The sequence below is a fragment of the Clinocottus analis genome, unplaced genomic scaffold, assembly GCF_023055335.1.
Source record: "Clinocottus analis isolate CAN_PGR_092001 unplaced genomic scaffold, fCliAna1.0.p SCAF_24, whole genome shotgun sequence".
NCBI lineage: Eukaryota > Metazoa > Chordata > Actinopteri > Perciformes > Cottidae > Clinocottus > Clinocottus analis.
Window position 1 is genome coordinate 1,608,713 of NW_027175976.1, and position 19,817 is coordinate 1,628,529.

Here is a 19,817-nt window from a genome sequence, read left to right on the forward strand (position 1 = left end):
AGTATTTTACCGAAAAAGAGGTTCCATAATTGCTAATTGTTTGTGAAAACATGCCAAGAGTCCAATAACAAAACATTATTCATATGATTATTAACATCCATATAATAATGTTATTATAAGTAATAGTAGCGATACTTTTCCCCGTGGATATTCCGTTATTCAAGAGTGGGACCATCTTCGAGTTATAATTTCCTATTGCTATTGAACACATCAACAGTTACTGAACTATTAGTGTTACTTTACTGCCTCTTTGTGGTCAAATAACTTGACACAGAGTTTAAAGCTTAAAGCCCAAACCTGGAAAGTCAAAACAATAATTATTCCAGCAGGTGGCAACGTCCGCCCATGCCTACGGCGAAACAGTATGCGGCTTTGGAGTTATATAACCTCAAAATACTATTAAGTGCAACACAAATACTGAATGCGCCTTGCATTAATTTAACAATTACATTGCGATCTAAAACGTCCTATAACAAGCATATCTAGCAAACTGAGCGTATCCTTCAGGCACAGTGTAGAAATAATGCAGTCATGTTGTATACAAACATATATAAATGCTGAGCTTTACGGCGCTGTCCCACTATTACGCTGGGAAAGGGGCGTGCCAGTGTGCGCTGACGGGACGGCGCGAGCTCGGGCTGTCTGCTGGTGACGAGGGCAGTCATCTTCTCTCCTCGTGGACTACTGCTTCAACTACATGCGCGCGCGAGTGGTAACTTCAAGGGCGGTGTAATGGCAGGATAAAACCAGAGTGCATTGACACACGTCGGACAGCCCCGCTTGGAACTGCCCCCCTCGGCCACCTCCCGACGGTCCCGCTCCTCTCAGCAACCTGGCCGTCTGATGAAAGGTGGGGCCGTGCCATGGCTTCTGCTCCACCCGAGGCGAGGAAGTTCACCCGGGGGCTCAACAAGCCGGGCACCGCCGCGGAGCTGAGGCAGAGCGTCTCCGAGGCTGTCAGGACGTCAGTGATGATGGTAAGAGCCCTCATGACACTGTGTGAAGCTGCTTGCTCACCATGGCGGTCTTTAACTACAGTTAACTACAGTTAAAGACCCCCATGATGAGCAAGCAGTACTATCACCCTGTATTTTTTATATGGGGATTTCTATGACGATGCTGTCACTTGGTGCTAGGGTGTCTATTGTTACAACTTTCTCAAAGGGGTTGCCAGGCAACCGAAATATACACCTTCAGCTCCAGTGGGACACACACACACACACACACACACACACACACACACACACACACACACACACACACACACACACACACACACACACACCTGTCCTGTCATCTGATTCCCCCCAGGTGCACCTTGCAACCAGATAGGTTACAGACAGGGACAGCTGAGTAATGACTAAGGTAAAAAAAAAAAAAAAAATGCCAAAGAGGCAGGATGCACTCAGATACACAATTTGTGTCTATTATAATGAGGTATGATGATATTATTGTGTATGCATGACATCTTCCTCTACGTAAATAAGACCCTCTGTGGTGTCCTCATGTTTAGAGACTTAACCCGACTAACCCAGTGATTGTTTTTGTTGCAAATCGGTGATCAATATGCCATTTCTGGCTGCTGTCTCCATGGTCATCTGTGTATCTCCTGGTGCACCAGTAAAGTCGATTCAAAACAACACCAGCACACTGGAAGCGAAGCATTACTTCAGCAGTACGGCACTCGGCTATCTGGTATGATTTTCAAATGTTGCTGAGACTGATACGGTGGGGGGACTTACGAGGTCTGGTCAGTGCTAATGAGTTTGTAATGGGGTTAGGCTCAGGTCGTCATGTTAGAGTTGCATACATCATGGCCTTCACAGTGTTGCTGGGTTGCACACTCAGCACAAAGTGCAGCAGAAGAGTACATTGTGTACAAATTAATGTGTTTTGTCGATAGGTCGGTGCACTAGCTTTATCCAAATAAGACCATAATTTACTAAATTAACATCATGCTGTATTGAAAAAGACTCGAAACTAGAGATTGAGACCCTAAACTCATGTTTACAATGTTTACTGAGGGAGTAAATCAAGAGAGAAGTGAGGTCATTTCTCATACACTTCTATACAATCTTTTTAAAACCAGAGGACTCGCCCCCTGCTGGTCATTCGAGAGAATGCAAGGTTAAGACACTTTCACATTGACTTAGCTTTACAGGCCCTGAGGTGGCAGCCTGGTCTAGTATAGCTGCCTCAAACAAATGGCCGCATACCACGCGGACGCAATGACCTTTTCCCCTGCTCATTTTGCCAGCGGTGCACAAAGTTTCAGATGAATGAGCGAAACATCTGCACTTATCAGAAAAGACATTGTATGGCGGACCACAAGGCTTGCACCTGGGTCCCATTATGGGCCTGTTAGGGTGCTTCCTTCTGCCGGACCTCTATTTTTGACTTTGCGCTCATGGCGCAGCTGCTTTCCCCCTGCCCTTTGACATGGAGACTGACATGCTGGTATGGTAAAACACATATATTTGTATAGTGTACTAGACTTCAAAGAATGCCCACAACAGCTCAGATTTCAACCACGAGAAGCACGTTGGCTGGTCCTGGATTGCTGTGTGACTTTGAGCTGATCTGGTTGTGTGAATCTAATACAAAAGGATGGCGGAGGTATTTGAAAGACAGGTTTTAATGAGTCCCTAAAGTAACACACTCCTTTTCCCAGTATAGCGGCGCACAATCCATTATTTAGTCCTAGTTTGAATCGGTGTCATATTAGCCCTATTAATTCTGTTTTAGTCCACAGTGTGTGGAGTGGCATAATGGATGTCAGATCAGATCCCCGGGCTGCATTAAATAATGGATGATGATGATGGTAGGTGTCCTGGCTATTTTTAAACGTGCCCTCTTTGACCCGATGTCGCACCGAGGGGACCATTAATTATGAATACCTGCATATGTGATCAATCATCTATAGGTGCAAGACCGAGGCCGGCTCAGGCAAGTTGGAATGCCCACACACACACACACACACACACACACACACACACACACACACACACACACACACACACACACACACACTACATGGTTACTGCAGGCGTGGCCGGCTCGCTCAGCTACCTTAGTAAACAAAGTGGAGGCCAAGTAGTGGAGCAGTAAAGACAGCCCCTGCTGTTTTAATAATCACTTCCAACTGTGGGAAACGCTTGCTCAGTGGTTTTTATACCTCTTTCTGCCCTCTCCCTGCCTTGCTGAATGAGTGTCCTTACTCATTTATTCATGCACACAAACATACTCTGCAAACACTCAAATTCTGTCTTTGTGTTTTTGTATTTTAGCTTTTTGTCTTTTATGTCTGTAGCTGTGAGACACTCACCCCGTAATGTCCCACTGAGGCCTTTAAAGCTGTAACTGTTAGGATGAAACACTACTTTTTCTCACATTTGCTCAAACTGTTTATACATCCTGACAGTATAGATAAGACAGATGACCTTTGGGAAAAAACACCTGGTTCTTTTGCCTCATTTAGTAATCCTAATGGCCGCCATGTTGAAAACAGTCGAGCCAAAACTAAGCCCCACCCACCGGCCGGAGCAAACTCATTTTAGAACTTATCTGTGAACTAAAATATGTTTAAAAAAAAACAAAAAACATTTAACACTAATAACAGGCAATGCACTAAGAAAAAAATCTGGGTTCATATTTGATCAGCGCTGGCTAATGTGATCGTTTGATCAGAGTTCACCAACGTCACCAGCAGTGATTGACAGCTGTGTTAGAGGCTTCTCGGCTCTGATTGGTTGCTTGTTGGAATCTTGCAAATGCTATGGGGAGCAGTACAAAAAGGTCTTTTTTTCACAGATTATCTGTTTTACGCGCTACTGCTGGCCCATAGTGACAGTGTGAGCATTTTTTTTTTTTAAGTTACCGACTGCAGCTTTAATACCACATCACATTTGATTCTTGGTTCAGACCAGCAGTTAAAACTGTGCAATTCCATTTGTGAGTGAACTCCCCCTTTAGAGGATTTGGTCTGATCAGAGCATTAAAAAAAAAACCTGGTGGAGATAATCTGCAGATTTGCAGATGCTTTAGCACTGCTGACCTACATCTGTGTCATGATACAGGACCTGCATGATGAAGGGGCGACAGGTCGTCTGCTGGGTTCATGGCGTCACAAGGTTGCTGCCTCTGATGGCTGAAGCGAGGCCTCTTCTGGCCTTGTGGTTTCCACGCTGTCTTTATTTAGACTACCTCTGTCGTTTACACCCTTGCGCTTTGTGCATCCGAGGCCAGCCTGGCGTGTGTGCGTGTGTGTGTGTGTGTGTGTGTGTGTTTGCGTCTTTATTACTCCCCTTTTTTTTAACTATTGAAAACGGCACAAATCAACATCACTGTAATGCAAACATTCTTACTTCATGACATGGTTTTGACATGTTGCCACAGTCTCCACCGCAATCGAGGCTGTGTTCGTTCTTTAGCGCCTACAGCCTTACGAGTGGAAAAAACACACACACACACACACACACACACAAAAAGGCCTGTACTTGTTTGACTGCCACATCATTTTTATTGGACAGCTGCTGCCTGTTTTTTTGTTTCTACAACAAGGCCCGGAGTGTTGATTCAAGAGACAGTGTAAGAGAGATTTCAGCTTATTGCAACATCTTCAGTGTTTTCTTTTTCTTTTGTGCTTCATGGACAGAATATGCCTAAGGTTCAGCAGACATTACAACTTCAGCAGTTTGACTAATTCCAACAGATCTCAGACATTTCATATTATCAGACGTTTTCCTATTCCTGGAGTACTTAGGAAAGACGATAGCAGAGATGGGAACTACATCAGTGTCGTGTTTGGTTTAAGGAGAGTGTAATCACTTTTAATGAAGACACAAATGAAAAGAAAAAGTTCAGCGTCCAGTGAAACACGACTAACACTGCAAATAAATTGTGCTCCAGAAAGATCTTAAGAAACCAATTAATTTGTATTAAATCATGGGCAAAATGTTTTGATGGTAAGCAAGGGTAATGTTCACATTGTGTAGCATCTTTGCATAATTACATTTGCATCAAACACAAAGCTTGTTCATCACAAACAGAAACATTGTGTTTGCATATGTCCCGTCAGATTTAATGAGTATTGTGAGTTGGCACATGCTCGTTATTATCAATTTAGATGATGCCCATGTGCACTCCGATATCTTGATACAGGATTTCATCAGAAGACAATAAATTACCGTATTGTATTAACACCCTAGCCCTGCCGAGATGACATCAACTGGGTTATTTTATTATTTAACTCCCCACGACACGACAAAGAAACCGTCATTTAAGTGTTAAATTGGTGGAGTGCCCCTTTAATCCGTGTCACTCATTTCTAACGGCTACCGTGCTTATAACATATGCGATTAGCCAGAAGAAACGGGGTTGCTATTTCAACCGGCAGTGCCGCCAGCGTTGTCTGCTAAACTTGGGCAGTGACCAGAAAAAAGAAAAATCCTCTGACCCAGTTGACACAATGGCACACCCAGCTCTCGCTGTAAAAATAGCCATTTCATTTCAATGTGGAAAACATTCACGGGCCCTTTTTGGCTGCACGAGAATCCTTCCACATGAAAGTCGGGCTGAGATCGGGGGAAATAGAGCACATTACCCAGCGGCCTACTTAGATTAGGGTGCTGGTTTGTGTCATTACAGGTTAGTTATTTTCTGTTCCCGTCCTGGTCGGCCAGATCACCTGCAGGTCTTAAATGACCCTCAATACTCAAATCACACGCATGTAACCCAGATTCTACCTTTCATTATTCTTAGCCTGAATTTTAGCTCCCTGATGGAGCTATTGGCACAGTTCCAGTTCACAACCACGCACTCTAAAAGTGCGATGGGGGACATGTTCTGACAAATTATGTCACTTTATTGTGCAAATATATGTGGCATGATTTAAAGGCTTTATACATGTGAATTGGGCAAGATGTTGTAAACTCTGTCTTTCTTTATTTAGAACCATGGCAATCCTCTGATATTTTAGTATCTAGTGTATTAGCAAATGTTAAATCATCGACATACGAGCATTGCTGCTCCGCTGTTCAAAGCGCTCCATGCTCATCGGTCCAAAGAACTTGTGTTCATGCTATATGTAATCACATTGGACAAGGATTCCCTCTATCTGCATTCACATGACTAACTACAAGTGGATTAGACGTCCCCCAGGCAGGCCTAGCTTTGCAAAACAAACCCCAGATAGCTTTTTCATGCCGCTTCCATCAAAGCCACTGCAGTGAAAGTTGTCTGTCTTTATTTATTGTTTTGAGTCACTGCTCTGCTTTGCATGTTCTCAGCCTCTCATTTTGGGCAACGCTCCCATGACTGCGTGTCTCAACCCAGCCTTGTAGATGTGGATGTGGAGGGAGTGTTCCACAAAATCTATTCGAAAAGATGAGCTGCCCTCCCCAGTGAGTCATCAGGCCTCAGTGTTGTTGCAGTGCCAGGAGCAGCCTGTGGGAGGCAGCAGTGATGCACGTCTCCACCAGGTGCCCTACAGAGACTTCATACTGTCACTATCAAACATATAAAGACAAAGACTTGGACAAGAAGCTCTTCTCTCTCTGTGTGTGTGTGTGTGTGTGTGTGTGTGTGTGTGTGTGTGTGTGTGTGTCAGCATTTATCCATGGCATGGGACTGGGTTTCATTTCATTCCACCCTTTGAGTGTTTACTCGGTGTGATTCATTTGGTTTAAGCAGCTTGTGCAATGACGCCTTGTATTGTATTGGCACTAATGATTCCTTTTCTTCCTCTGAAATAACTTGTCTTGTTGCCAGGAGAACAACCTTGATAGCTGATATTTTGTTTTTTGTTAGAAGGACAGAGGGTTCACGGCTTTGAAAAGCTGAGGAAAAGTCCACATTTTTGTCTAAAACTGCCCATGCAACAAAACATAATGGAGTAAATGCATTATCAAGGACGGATGGGCGGGGCTGTTTTGTGGATTGGAAGATGACAGTCTCACATTGCTTTGCTGCTGTGCTCCTGCTTTACATCAGATTAATGTCTTCTTTGGATTCTGATGAAATCATTTTGTGGTCCAGTGCAATCGGTGGTTTCCCCAGTTAGCAGATGTCTGAGGGGAAAAAAAGGTTATTGAGTGCATTAAGGGGTGCAGTTTAAATTTCATTAGATTAATGCAACCCCCTGAGGGACAGCCCCTTAATGTAATGGCGTTGTTCAAAGGATGCTGTTGGGGCTTTTTGAATGCGCCTGAAAACACTGCATGGACAGAAACTATCTCTAGCTTTGAAGTGGCAACGCGCCACAGATCAGTCAGTCGGTAGCCAAGTTTCCGTTCACTTATTATGCACATTTTTGAAGTATCGCATTAGAAGAGCTGTATGGAAACTGCAAAATTCTTGGGCAAAACTGTTTTTAGGCTTGCTTGAGGTGATTATTTGGCCTTTGTCAAAAAGGATTAAGTTAATTTAATCCTGAAGTATCCTTTTCTCATTATTTCAAATATTGCTTCTAAGCATTTTGCTTTTTTGTCTTCTTCTTAAGCATTTTGCTGCATCATCCACTTAAAAAGTAGGTGAGTGTGTCACCAGCTGATGAAATATTTACACTGGCCGCTGGAGAGAAGCAGAAGAAAATGCAGAGATTTAAATTAGCCTCGCATAAACACGGCTGGCTGTGTCCTCCATCTCACACCCTATCTTCTGAGGAGAGGATGTGAGGAGGTTAATTAGATCGTGAGGAGTTGCAGAGGGTTGCCGGGTTCGTCCTGCTCGTCCTATGACGCACAACGCGCTTCATTTATCAGTCCGAGCCAGGAGTTAATGTCTGTGCGCCTGGCAACGTGGGTCAAGAGGCTTTAAATTATCCCTTTTCCTGTCTTAGAGCGCATGAAAGTGACATCAGGAGGATGACTGCATCGCTTGTGATTCCGCCGTCAGTGGGAGAAAGAAGGAAGAAGGGAAGGAGGCAGAGAGAAGGAGTCTGCAGCAGCCACTTTGTCCGTGAGTGCGTCTTTGTTGGTAACACGCTGCTTTTACTGTTGACAAAGCATGCGGAGTCAGAGAGTGACTAAGCTGTGAGAGGGAGAGAGGGAGGGAGGGAGGGAGGGAGGAAGTGAGCCCGCTGGTAGCGGAGGAGGTGGAGAAGTGAAAGTGACAGGCTTGAGTGCGTGATGGAGAGAGACGGCAAGGCTGAAGGAAGAAGAAGGGAAAGCGATCCAGCGAAGAAGAAGAAGAGTCGGTGAGGGAGCAAGGCGAGAGCGTCTGAGCATCCTCCTCCTCGTCCCCTCCCTCCCCCGGCGTGAGGAAGGAAGGAAGGAACGCCCTGCTTCGGCTGAGTGAGCAGCTTCTCTCTCCTCCGCCGCGCGTTCATCCCTCCATCCCTGCTGCGCTGCACAGACGGGCTGCGACTCGCTTCACGGGGTGGCGGTTCGGGGGACCCTCCTCGTTGGAAACTGATACCTGAGTGACTTTCACGCACACCTGTGAGCGGACTTCCTGTATACATGCGGAGAGAGAGGGGGGGGTCAAGGCGGGGAGATCGGCTTGCTGAAGTCCACCTGGGCTAAGAGTCGGGAGACCCGGCTCCAGCGGTGAGGTCGTTCCTCTGCATGGTGGCGGGCGAGCGCTCGGCGCCGCCATGGGATGCACCACCAGCGTGGTTCTGCTGGAGGGGCTGCGCTCCATCCTGGAGAGAAACTGCGGCTACATCAAGGGGGCGGTGGGGCCGGGTGCTCTAGAGGAGGACGAGGAGACGCTGAGCCTCAGGGGATCTCAACTCTGGCTTTCCACCACTGCTCTGGTAAACAAACTTTGGCATATTTCCTCTTGGCTGGCGCGCACAGGGGAGAGGGGTTAGCTCCAGTGATGTTCTACTATTTTGCCATCAGGTTTAATTTAATTCAAAAACTCCAGTATGCCTGTTTCATTTTCCAGGTTAACTGTTATCCAGAAGGTTGTCCATGAGTTTAAATCTGCAAGTAAGTGGATTTTATGACAAGGAGGATTCATCTCTTTGAGTCTATATGACTGAATTTTCCTCCAAATAAAAATTCCTTTTCTTTTTTTCCAGTGTTTGATCAGTGACTCCATAGATACATATAACACATCCTATAAAATCTTTCTCGAGGTTGCAAAATTAATAATTTACAGATAGAGCGGAGACTTGTTGGATTGAGCACCAATCAGCAGATTTTGGGCTAATATTCTTCCTAATAGACTCCCCGAGGAGCTGGATTTAGAAGTCAAGTATATCTTTCAGTGCCCCGCGATCGCAGAATTACTGCGGCGGATCAAAGGCTTAACATCGGGCTGCGAGGAAATGCAACATAAGTCTTACGATTTGCCAGAGTTTGCCCGTACTGAGCAAGGAGCGTACAATCTAGGTCCGTAGCCACGGTGTCGTCCACTGCTACATTAAGCTACTCCCCTCAACTTAGCCCCATTAGCTCGTAGCCTGGCCTTCACTAAATCAAAGAGATTTAATGGACAATCGATGGCGAGTGGGTAAAGTAGGACTTCTAGTGCACGCTAAACCATTATCTCTTTTGGATGCAGTGTTTCCTTTACAAACATAAAGCTGTCGTTGACCTCCCATAACACTTACAAACAATAATTACATCTTTAGGTTGCAGCAGAACGCCAGGGTGCAGAACGGCAACCCAAACGCAGATTTGGTCCGCTTTTTCTTTGTTGTTGCTTCCTTAAGAATAAAGGACGGTTTTCTATGTGCATATCTCTGGCTATCTTTACGCCTGTTGTCCACACCATTCCCGAGTTTTAAAACCCCCCAAAAACAGAGGCGGGCATTTGAAAACGTTACCAACGGCGTGTTAGTTTGAAAACTCCACGGATGACACTGACATAGCCCGGTGATTAAAAAAAATATTATTTAGTTGCCAATAAATGACTTATCTTATCTTATCAGATCGACGTTCTGTTCCCGTGGACTAATCCCAGGGACTTTCTGCTCCTCGGGGTTCATGTTGCTCTGCAGTCTCGAGCCGATCTCTCGGCACCTCCGAGAGCTCTGACATCATAGAGGAACTCCCCTCTCCTGTGTTGCGTTTAACTTATCCCACATGTTCCCAACCTGGAGGCGCAGTAACACACGGTTACACACAAGACAGAGCTGCTCTTTGCCACCTTGAGATTCTGCTTTATCCGTGTGTGTGTGTGTGTGTGTGTGTGTGACAGAGTATGTGTATCACGGTCCGACTGGGGAGTTTTGCTTCTTTTCAGGCTACGCCCTCACACTTTCTCTCCCCAGGGTGCCTTGGATCGATGGTCCCCCCCACCATTACGTCATTGCCCTTATGCAATTCTCCACAGACTTGTGTGACGCTCTTACAAGTGTGTGTGTGTGTGTGTGTACCTCTTGGGAAGGGTGTGGAAGGCTCACATGTGCTAATGAGTTCAAGCTGTGTATAAATCCTTTTCCTTCTCTCTCTCTGACCATTCTTGTGTGTTTTTTTTTTTTTGCATACGTCAAGCTCTTAAGCAGACGGCCTTGCAAACTCATTTGCGCTCCCATCCTGCACACGCTCGGGCACGAACTCTCGTGGTGTCTCTGGCTCAGTGCCCCAGCGATTGGCCTCTGGGAAGCGCGGTGGCGCGAGGGAGCGCTGCTCCGGAGATGCGGGGGGGAACGAAGCGGGATGACCTCAGTGGCAGGCAGGGTCTCTGACAAGAGGCTGATTATCACGCCGAGCTGGTGACGCCGTCACTGAGGCGTCCGCGGTCCAGTCAGCAGTCCTTTCCTGAGGCTGGAGGAGAGGAAAGGAGAGGCTGCGTTGGAGTTAGTGCTGCAGCTAAAAAAGAAAGTTGTTTCCAATCAGCATATGTACAATTCCAGATGTCCGGCCGTCTAGTGAACGTACCATACTTGGGTTGCGGAGGAGTGACAATGAGACACCGTACACGGCTCTTGTAGCCACACCCTCTGTTTTATCATCTGTTTGACTCTAAACGGAACCATAATATACAAAATAAACATCATGACGTATTGAAGAGAACGTCCCCTGCTGGCCATTTGGGAGAATGCAGGGTTAAGGCACCTCCACGTCGGCTTCGCTTCAGGACAGGAGGAAGCCGACTGGATTAATCGTCGCTTTTCACACTTTGTATTAGTCGCCGCTCCACTTGTGGCGGTTATTCTTCTTCCGTCTCCGCTCCCCTCTCTGTGAGGGAGTTGAGCTCGGAGGGATTTCACGGCCTCGGTGCGATTTTTAATGCATTTTTTTTAAAGCCAAGTTATTTCTCTGAATGGTACATTTTAGCGAGTCCCTTTGAAGCAAGTACAGTTAAAACAAGCTATGCAAATCATGCACAGTGCCCCACACATCAGAGAACCGCGCTGTACAAAAAGTGAAACACACGCACACACACACACACACACACACACACACACACACACACACATGCCCGCCTTTGTGCCGTGTTCTGTCTGAGGTGATGGCACCGAAACTGCAGCAGAGGCCTTTGAAGTCATCCTGACCCGTGGCATGCAATCCCCTTTCTCTGACAACCTCCCCCCACCCCCCACACCCACTTTCCCTCTCTCTTTCTTTCTTCCTTTCTTCCTTTCAAGAGAGCCCCGACTTCTCTTCCCATGGAGATAATTGGATGAGTTAATAATCATGCTCGTTAAGGCAGAACAATTCAGTGGCTTGTAAACGTCGGCCGTGGTTTGGGAGTTGTGTTTAACGCAGCAGAAGGAGAAGGAGAAGGAGAAGGAAAAAATGTAATGTCGTACAGGATTTGCATAAATTCTCTCCACATCGAAAACTTGAAATGTCATCGTTGGGGAAGCGTACTCTCCGATAGAAAACAGCTGAGCCTTCGCTTGAAGATTAAAGGAGAGGACGCTGACTGGACGGAGGAACGTGGAGCAGCTCAAACTGTTCCTGAAGCAGCAGGAGTGTGTGTGAGTGTGTGTGTGTTGAGAGCCGGATAAGAGTGTTTTCACTGACCCTGCTGTGAGGGCCCGCTGCAGCGGAAGCACCAGTTCAAAGCGGTGCAAAATATCAATGAGGAAGTAGAACTTTATCAACACAGATTGGGTGTCAGTACTGGGACTGTGGCTCGCGACAGTTATTTTTAGGCTCTTCGGCACTATCGCAGTTTCTCAACCCAGTATAGGGTTGAAGTCTGGCGATCAGAACTGATCGGGAAGGACCTAGAAGACCATCTTTTATAGGCTATCATCATCATGGACGTCGTAAATGGCTCAATATATATTATTATAACCCAAAGCACACCATGCTTTATGGCCTATTTGACTCTAAATGGACCATATTTTACTTCAAGAAGACTTGAAACCAGAGATTGAATCCACAAACTCATGTGTTCAATGTTTACAGAGGGCCGTAGTATTTTGGGTTCTCTATATTTATTGATTATTGATGTTAGCTATCTTCTTTTGCACCTACTGGTGGGTACTAATACCTTGAATTGCACAAATTCTACCCTTTTAATTTGAACTTTTTTCAATTCATCTCCTCTTACCTACTACCGTTTCTTTATATTTTCCACACACACACACACAAGGCAGGTGGAGGAGGCACATGACAACGTAATCTCTGGGCCTCTTTGACGTTTTTAATGGGGGAGTGGTTCCTTTCTCCCTCCCGTCCTCCCGTCCTCCCCCCTCACATACTGTACATACAAACACACGCTCACAGCTGCACAGCTGTGAGGGTGGGAGGGGCCCATCCGATGAGAGACAGAGCAAGGAGAGAGAGAGAGAGAGAGAGAGAGACAGGGAGAGGGGGAGGGAGAGGGAGGCCGGGCTACCGCGATTGAGAACAGTGGAGGCAATCTCACTGGACGGCAGCAAAAAGCTCTCCCTGCCACTTTGTGCCATGGCGGCGGCGGCGGCGGCGTGTGCACAGTGAGCCTCACACCTGTTCACCAGGCAAGCAGGGAGGACGCGACCGCCATGCAGGGCCGGGCCGGCAAAGCCCCCAAGAGGGAGATGGTGATAGAGTCCCCACAGCAGTACAAGAGCCTGGCTGAGATTGAGGAAGAGGTGGAGGTCGGGTCACAGGTGGTGGCGGTAAGTGCACACTGTGCCATCTTTCATATGGAAGTACGTTTCTTCTTCTTTTCTGAAGAAACCTCTTCCTCTCCTGGGTTGTGAATGGAAGCGATCTTTGTTTTTATCTCTCAGATTCCTCCTCCAAGAGCAGCTTTGAAGATCTTCCTTTTAAACGGGTTAGACGGAAATGGGAAATAGCAGCTTCAGGGCCGGGCCCCTCCAGGGGGTTGAACGTTGATCTTTTTTTAGGAAATGAAGCACTTGTGGCTCTCTTTGTTCATTAACTGTTCCTGCGCTTCAGGCGAGCTGACAAGTTGGCAGCAAAGTTGGCGCAATGATAAAAGAAAAACGACATATACAAACCAATTTGCTTTTTTAAGATGTAGATATTTTCAAAGTTGGATTGGCATTTGGAGAATTTAAGCACTGGTCACTTTACTTTTGTAATTCTATTGCAAAATGTCACTAAATTGTTGTTTTTTAAACCGTAAATCCAGATTATAACTTGTATTATTGTAAGACTGACAGTATTTGAGTACAATAGCACAATAACAGCCACATCTCCATCAGTTCAACTCAATCAGACAACTTTGTCTGATTGAGTTGAAGAGATAATAACTGAGGGTGTTCACAGTTCACAGCTGCTTGTCCATTATCTTCCCGTCTGAATGGCAATAATCCAGGTTGTAAATCAGGGCCGACGATTTTCTGCTTATCAGATGATCTTTTGCATCCTAAGGGCTGAGCGAGATGGAGGGATATTTTCATGACATCATCGGGAGGATCGGCGGGACCAAGGAAATCTGCAAAGCCAGTCCGACCGTTTAATTGGCCTCGATTCATTATGCGCTCATCGGGCCCAGATCAAGAGGCTAATCCAAATAATATGGATCACAGATTTACTCGTATGGGAGGAAGAACACAGTTTGAACTGTACGTCTTCCTGCGCTCGGCATTGAGAGATGTGTCCAGCAGCAATGAACACTATTTGCTTCTCTAGTTCAGGTTTTGAACTTGAGCTCATGACGCAGTGGCTGGTACAATGGCGCACGCAGACTCTCGCCCATCCATCCATCCATCCCTCGCTTCTTTCCTCCAGCGTCTCCTCTTCTCTGTGCCTGTTCTCGCCGCTGTGGCTGTCAGTAAAAGACAATAGCACTTGTTGTCCAGACAGCGTGAATACCCCAGACTTGTAACACTGATACCCTTATTAAGTGGACAATTATCAGTCAACGAATCATGAAAATTCAATGAAAAGTCACAGCCGGACAGAACAAAAACACATTCTGCCTTGCCACGTTTTGCCACTTACCGATCACCTGCCGTTATTTGTTCTTTCAGGTAAAACCGAAGATCATAGAGCCTCTGGACTATGAGGCCGTGCTCCTGCAGAGGAAAACTCAGATCCTCAGCGATGTTCTGCGGGACATGCTCCAGTTCCCTATGGATGACTTCCAGGTAAGACCTTGAGGGAGTTATTATATTATGTATTATATAGATAGTTGTGTACTTAGTTTAGCATCTGTAGTAGTTGTTGATACTTTGATGTCTTGACTTGGGTCTTCCATGACATTACTTGGCAAATCCATATGTTAAACCTATAAACCTATTAATTGGACTGCGTGTAGTCGTTGGCTCACGCTTTTATAAACATTTGCACGCTACGTAGATCTGCTGCTTGTGTCCCAGGGAGCTCAAAGACCGTGTCAACATTACATCACCGAGCGCTGGGATGGATCTCGGCGGGGTCCACTCCCAGTTTGAGAGAGCAAGAGAAAACGAGGCCACACTCAAATGTTTGTCATTCCTCAAGGCTCCTGAAAAAACAGGCCAAGTAATCAAACTTTAAAGGATAAATCTGGTCATGTGCATTGTCTTAGAGCATCTACCAACCAGTTTATGATGTTGTGAAGTGAACCAGTTTTCTAAGATTCTCCCTTTTCAAGACAATGTCAAATTAGTGCAACAAAAGAAAGGAACACACACTGAGCAATAACAAAACACAGTGGGAATCTTTGACCGTACAGTTTGCTACTAGACTGTTTCACAATCAGTAGATGAGTGGGTTTCATTACAAGGCTGTCTCCAGAGCACAGCCATTAGTAACTGCCCTCTATGTGAGTGTGCGTGGGTCCGACCCAGTCCGTCCACCCGTCTAACCGGCCATATGTTTTACATCACTGGGCTTTAGGAGAGGAGAGAGGGAGGCGGGCCCAGCCAGACATATGGGTCTCGCATTTGCACGTGCTGCACAGATATACACGCTTATGGATACACCATAGCTGCAAGTGTTGAGTTCTGGATTAACTTCCCCTAAATATATATAGAACATATAAGAATGTCATCCTTTAAAGTAGGAAGAGTCCAATCAGAAGACTCCTCTCCTCCCGTCCCCAACCATTTCACCCAGATAGCCATGCTAGAGATTGATGCTAGAGCCAGGAGACAGGCTAGCTTAGGTCAGAGGAAACAGCTAGCTTGACTTAACCAAAGATTAAAAATTCTACAGGCCGCTCGAAAACTCACTATTTATGTCTTGTTTCAGCCGTGTTGTTCTTTCATTTTAACTTTTGTATGTCTTAAAGAAGTCATAGCCAAGCTAGCTGAGTCCCCCTGCTCCCTAGTTGCTACGCTAAGCTAGGCTAACTGCCTGCTGGCTTCATGTTGATCATTTTTATTATCTATTTCACAGCAAGAAAGCACTTTTTTTATAGTTGTTTGCTCTTATTCAACTCCAACAAAAGCATAAAAGTCAGGTCAATCTTTTTCCAACTATCTTTTGTTGCTGTCCCGTCCTGAATGACCAATAATATCCTCCCTGTTTAACACATCACTGCATGGTAACTGAGCTCAGTTTGGGCTTCTGACAAGTCTGTGATTGCTATTGCAAGAGTGCACTGGACAGAGACTGGATAACTGTACACGCTTGCCAGGGTAGGAATAGGAGATTTATGACAAAACTAGGTCATTGTGCCACTGTTTCCTAGTCTGCTCTGTGGGTTGATTTGAAAAGCAGAACACTCAGTGGGAGCAAGGATTGCTAGCCCAACAGTCTTGATGCCCCGAGGCGCCTCTTGCTCCTCAGCTATGGATCTTAGCGCTCCACTCTCTCTCTGAATCTGTCTATTAGGCCTCGCAGGATGAGGAGTTAGGACTGGAATAATACAGGCTGCGGAACATTTTCTGCAGTACTGGCTATTGTATTTTCTTTGAGCGACTCAAAAGAACAAAAGCACCATCTCCTTTCATCTCTTCTTCTTTAACTCGGCTTGAAAAAATAGTTCATAGTTGATGATCAATAATATCATAAGACAATGATTATCATCCTAAAAGGCGACATATCATGCTTATTTTCAAGTTCATACTCCTACTACGAGTAGTTTTAAACACGTCATTTACCTCATACTGTCGGTCTGAATATACCTGTAGAGTAATATCGGTTTGAAAGGCTTTGTTTTTGCGCCTGTCTCTTTCAAAGCACCTACCATTAAAAACACGTCAGCTCTGATTGGTCAGCGTTTTCTGGTATTCTGCATCTGAGCATTTAGCGGCGTGATATGATGTGTAGCAGGGATCCACTTCAGGACGGCTGGTCTGCAGCTTACTTTGATCTCTGTTTTCCTCTGAAAGGAAAGTACAAAGATATCTGCCCTCTTGGGATCAATCCAATTTCATATGATCACGAGGAGTCAACACCAAACATACACCTACAGCGGTACATGTGTTGAGTGGATTTGTATACAAACACCAGCAAAATGGATCTGTTGTCTGTTTTTCATGCCTGCCTTCGCCTCTTTTCCACAGATCTCCACCCTGAGGCGCCTGGGCAGGACTCTGTTCTCCACCGTGCCAGAGACTGCAGAGAAAGAAGCTCACTCGCTGTTTGTCCAAGAGGTAAAGCTAACACATACCTGGACGTGAGCCTGCTTTGTCCATTCCTTATCCCTCCGTCTTGGGCCAAAGGCTCACCGTCTTGAGCAAATCGCTTCTTTATCCTTTTTTTTTTTTTGTGGAGCACAGCAGTGTTTTTGTTCCTTTTCACCCAAACACAGAGTCCGGATAATGCAACTGGCTCTCACACCCTGAAGATAATGGAGACGTGAATCAATGTGTTCATGGTGTACAGTGGAGCGAGGAAGCGAGCGAAAAAGTGTTTGCTGACACGTGATTTAGAGACGGGGGGGGAAACTGATACGGTGCGCGTGAAACACTTTCGACGTTGGCCTTTAAATGAACTTCCACTCGCGCTCTCCGCCCTCACAGGTTCCCAGTTCAGTGGTGGTTCACGTCATGTTGTTTCAGAGGAGCTGGGGTTTGGTTGGGGGTGCGGCCTGATAGGGCCCGATAGGGGATAGTCCCCCGTGGCTGCAGCCAGGAGTTACATCATAACTACATCTGGAGTCGCTGGGAGGCCTTATCCACACGGGCCGTTCTTTATTTTCCCACTTTTTAGTCACCTCTTGCCCCAGTCGACAAGTGTATTCTCATGATTTCTCAGAATTGATGAACACACATCGGAAACATCACCGAGAAAATGTGTGGTTGCGTCTCTCCTCTTCATAGGAGGAAATAAAAACAACGGATAAAAACTTCCTGGGAGCTTGAACAGACGATGGCCTAAAAAACCTTTTAGGCGTTATGAAATCTTATTGCATTGCAAACAGGAAAGTCCCACCCGAATGGGCCGGGATTCTCCAGGGGAGGTGGGGTGATTTAGACTTTTCCTTTGCTGGTGGTCTGTGATTTTAATCTAGTGCGGAGCACATGAGTCTGTTGTTTATCACCCCCTTCCTCAGTAGTGTTTACAGCCCCTATTCACACCAGCCTTTACTTGGATGTAAAGCATTTTTCCCACTGCTACAGCTCCCTCAAGTCTTAAAGTCTGCCTTTCCTCAGAGTCCAAACGCTTCTGGATGAACCTCAAATATACTTTATATATATATAAGACTGTTTTAGAAACCTGAGCCTGTCTGGACCGAGTGTGTGGACACATGTCTTAATTTGCTCTTGTTTAAATGACTCCTCACCCCGTCTCCGCTCTCTGTCTCTGCAGTGCATCAAGACCTACAAGTCCGATTGGCACGTGGTCAACTACAAGTATGAGGAGTATTCTGGAGACTTCCGCCAGCTCCCAAAGTGAGTGAGGTGTAGAGTCACACACTGAATGGGGAGTTTGAAAGGGTTTGCTGGATCAAGTCTTTTTAGATGCTACTTTTCTCTATAGCTTTATATCCATAGAAGCATGCGCCGTTAAACTAATGGTCGGCATTGTCCATCGTGTTGCACGCCATGCTGCAAAAGGCCCGACATGGATTTTGTATATCTTCTTTTGTTCCGCGACACAGCCCTTTGTTTACAGCGCTCCGAATGTTTGAGCCAGAACTCTAGAAACACGGAAATCTGTGTCTCTGCGGCTCCGAGTTCCTCCACCACAACAATAGAAGGCTTCCTATGTTGTTCCAGCAAGGATAAGCAGAGCTATTCCGGGACGGCTGCTGATTGATATCATTGAAGCTCAAGGGAAATCCCACAATGCCTTGTGTGTACGTGGTTAGAGACTTTTCCTTAAGCACAGGAATGTGCTTTACAGATGTTGCGTGTCATATTTAAAACGCCGTGGCGTAAAACCAAGACAGGCCCTGGCCTCGGCCTTGACACTGTTTATGCTGGGTCTCGTAAAGGTCAAAGGGCAAACTCGCCGTCTGGGATTTGAGCAGCACTTAGAGAAGCAGCTGTCGTAGTCAGGCGACATCCTGTAAAGCTCGAGTTCACTGAAAAAATAACCCATCCTTTTGCAATTTTCAATTTTCTATTCTGAAAGCTACACAGTGTGAACTCTCTCTTACCTTTGAAGACACTTTAAGAATGTTATTTGCCAGAGACCTCCCAATATTTAATGGTTCCTTCGAAGCCCATGGATATCAGGACCCGAGTGACCTTTTCCCTGTGCTTTCAGTAAGGTGTCGAGACCGGAGAAACTGGCAGCCCACCTGTTTGAGGTGGATGAAGATGTGGAAAAAGACGAGGTGAGCCCACCGATCCCAAACTTTCTTTCCTCTTCGTTCATGAAAGGACACAAAGGATTGAAATAGAGCACAGACACTATATTGAATTTATTGCACAATATTGTATTCCTTTATCTAATCCCACTTCTTCAATACAAGCCAACCTTTGGATGTTTTATTTCATGTTCTTGTCCCACGCCGTTTCCCAGAATAACTGACGTCTTTGTGGCATTTGGAGCATTTTAAGGGCCCATCTCCTTCCAATAATTACCTCGCTGCAGGCATTGATTTAGCGGGAGGCCGGTGACCTTTGATGGACACAGCGTCGCGGTTAAAACCCCCTGAGATGAGAGAAGTGCACGGTTGCTGTTAATAAAGAGCATCCTTCTCAGGACTGAACTTGTTGGTGTCAGCAGGTTTTCAAGCCCAATGTGTGTAAATAAATTCTTACGAGAGAGAGCCGTATGTCCTTTGGTGCACATGCATGAAGACCTACATGTACATGTGATTCTCATCTGTGGGAAATCTTTTTTTCTGAAAGTAATGTTGTTGTTTTTTGCTCCTCCTCTTGCAGGACACAGCTTCCCTCGGCTCTCAGAAGGGAGGAGTGTCTAAACATGGTTGGCTGTACAAAGGAAACATGAACAGTGCAATCAGTGTGACAATGCGGGTAAGAGCGGTCACAACCTCATGGACATATACTACAAACTGGCTGTTTGTGTTGTGATTTAGATTTTATTGTTTAAATTGTGCAAAATAAAATAAAAAGGTATGCTTTTCTAATAGAATATGTAATAGCACCTCCCTCCTCATGGTTTGCA

General features: G+C 45.8%; 1 protein-coding gene across 4 annotated transcripts in view; it reads left to right on the forward strand.

The window, feature by feature from the left end:
* Positions 1-632: 632 nt before the first annotated feature.
* Positions 633-19,817, forward strand: part of dock9b (dedicator of cytokinesis 9b) — a 40,950-nt gene continuing 21,765 nt past the window's right edge. For 2 of the 4 annotated variants that reach the window (XM_068590478.1, XM_068590479.1), the window contains exons 1-6: positions 633-977; positions 14,333-14,449; positions 16,796-16,885; positions 18,045-18,127; positions 18,948-19,017; positions 19,571-19,666. In XM_068590478.1, the coding sequence (XP_068446579.1) occupies positions 864-977; positions 14,333-14,449; positions 16,796-16,885; positions 18,045-18,127; positions 18,948-19,017; positions 19,571-19,666 (570 nt within the window). In that variant the 5' untranslated portion in view covers positions 633-863. Of the gene's footprint in view, positions 978-7,837; positions 8,756-12,758; positions 13,010-14,332; positions 14,450-16,795; positions 16,886-18,044; positions 18,128-18,947; positions 19,018-19,570; positions 19,667-19,817 lie in introns of those variants that run through there. The other 2 variants (XM_068590476.1, XM_068590477.1) reach the window with 2 other exon arrangements.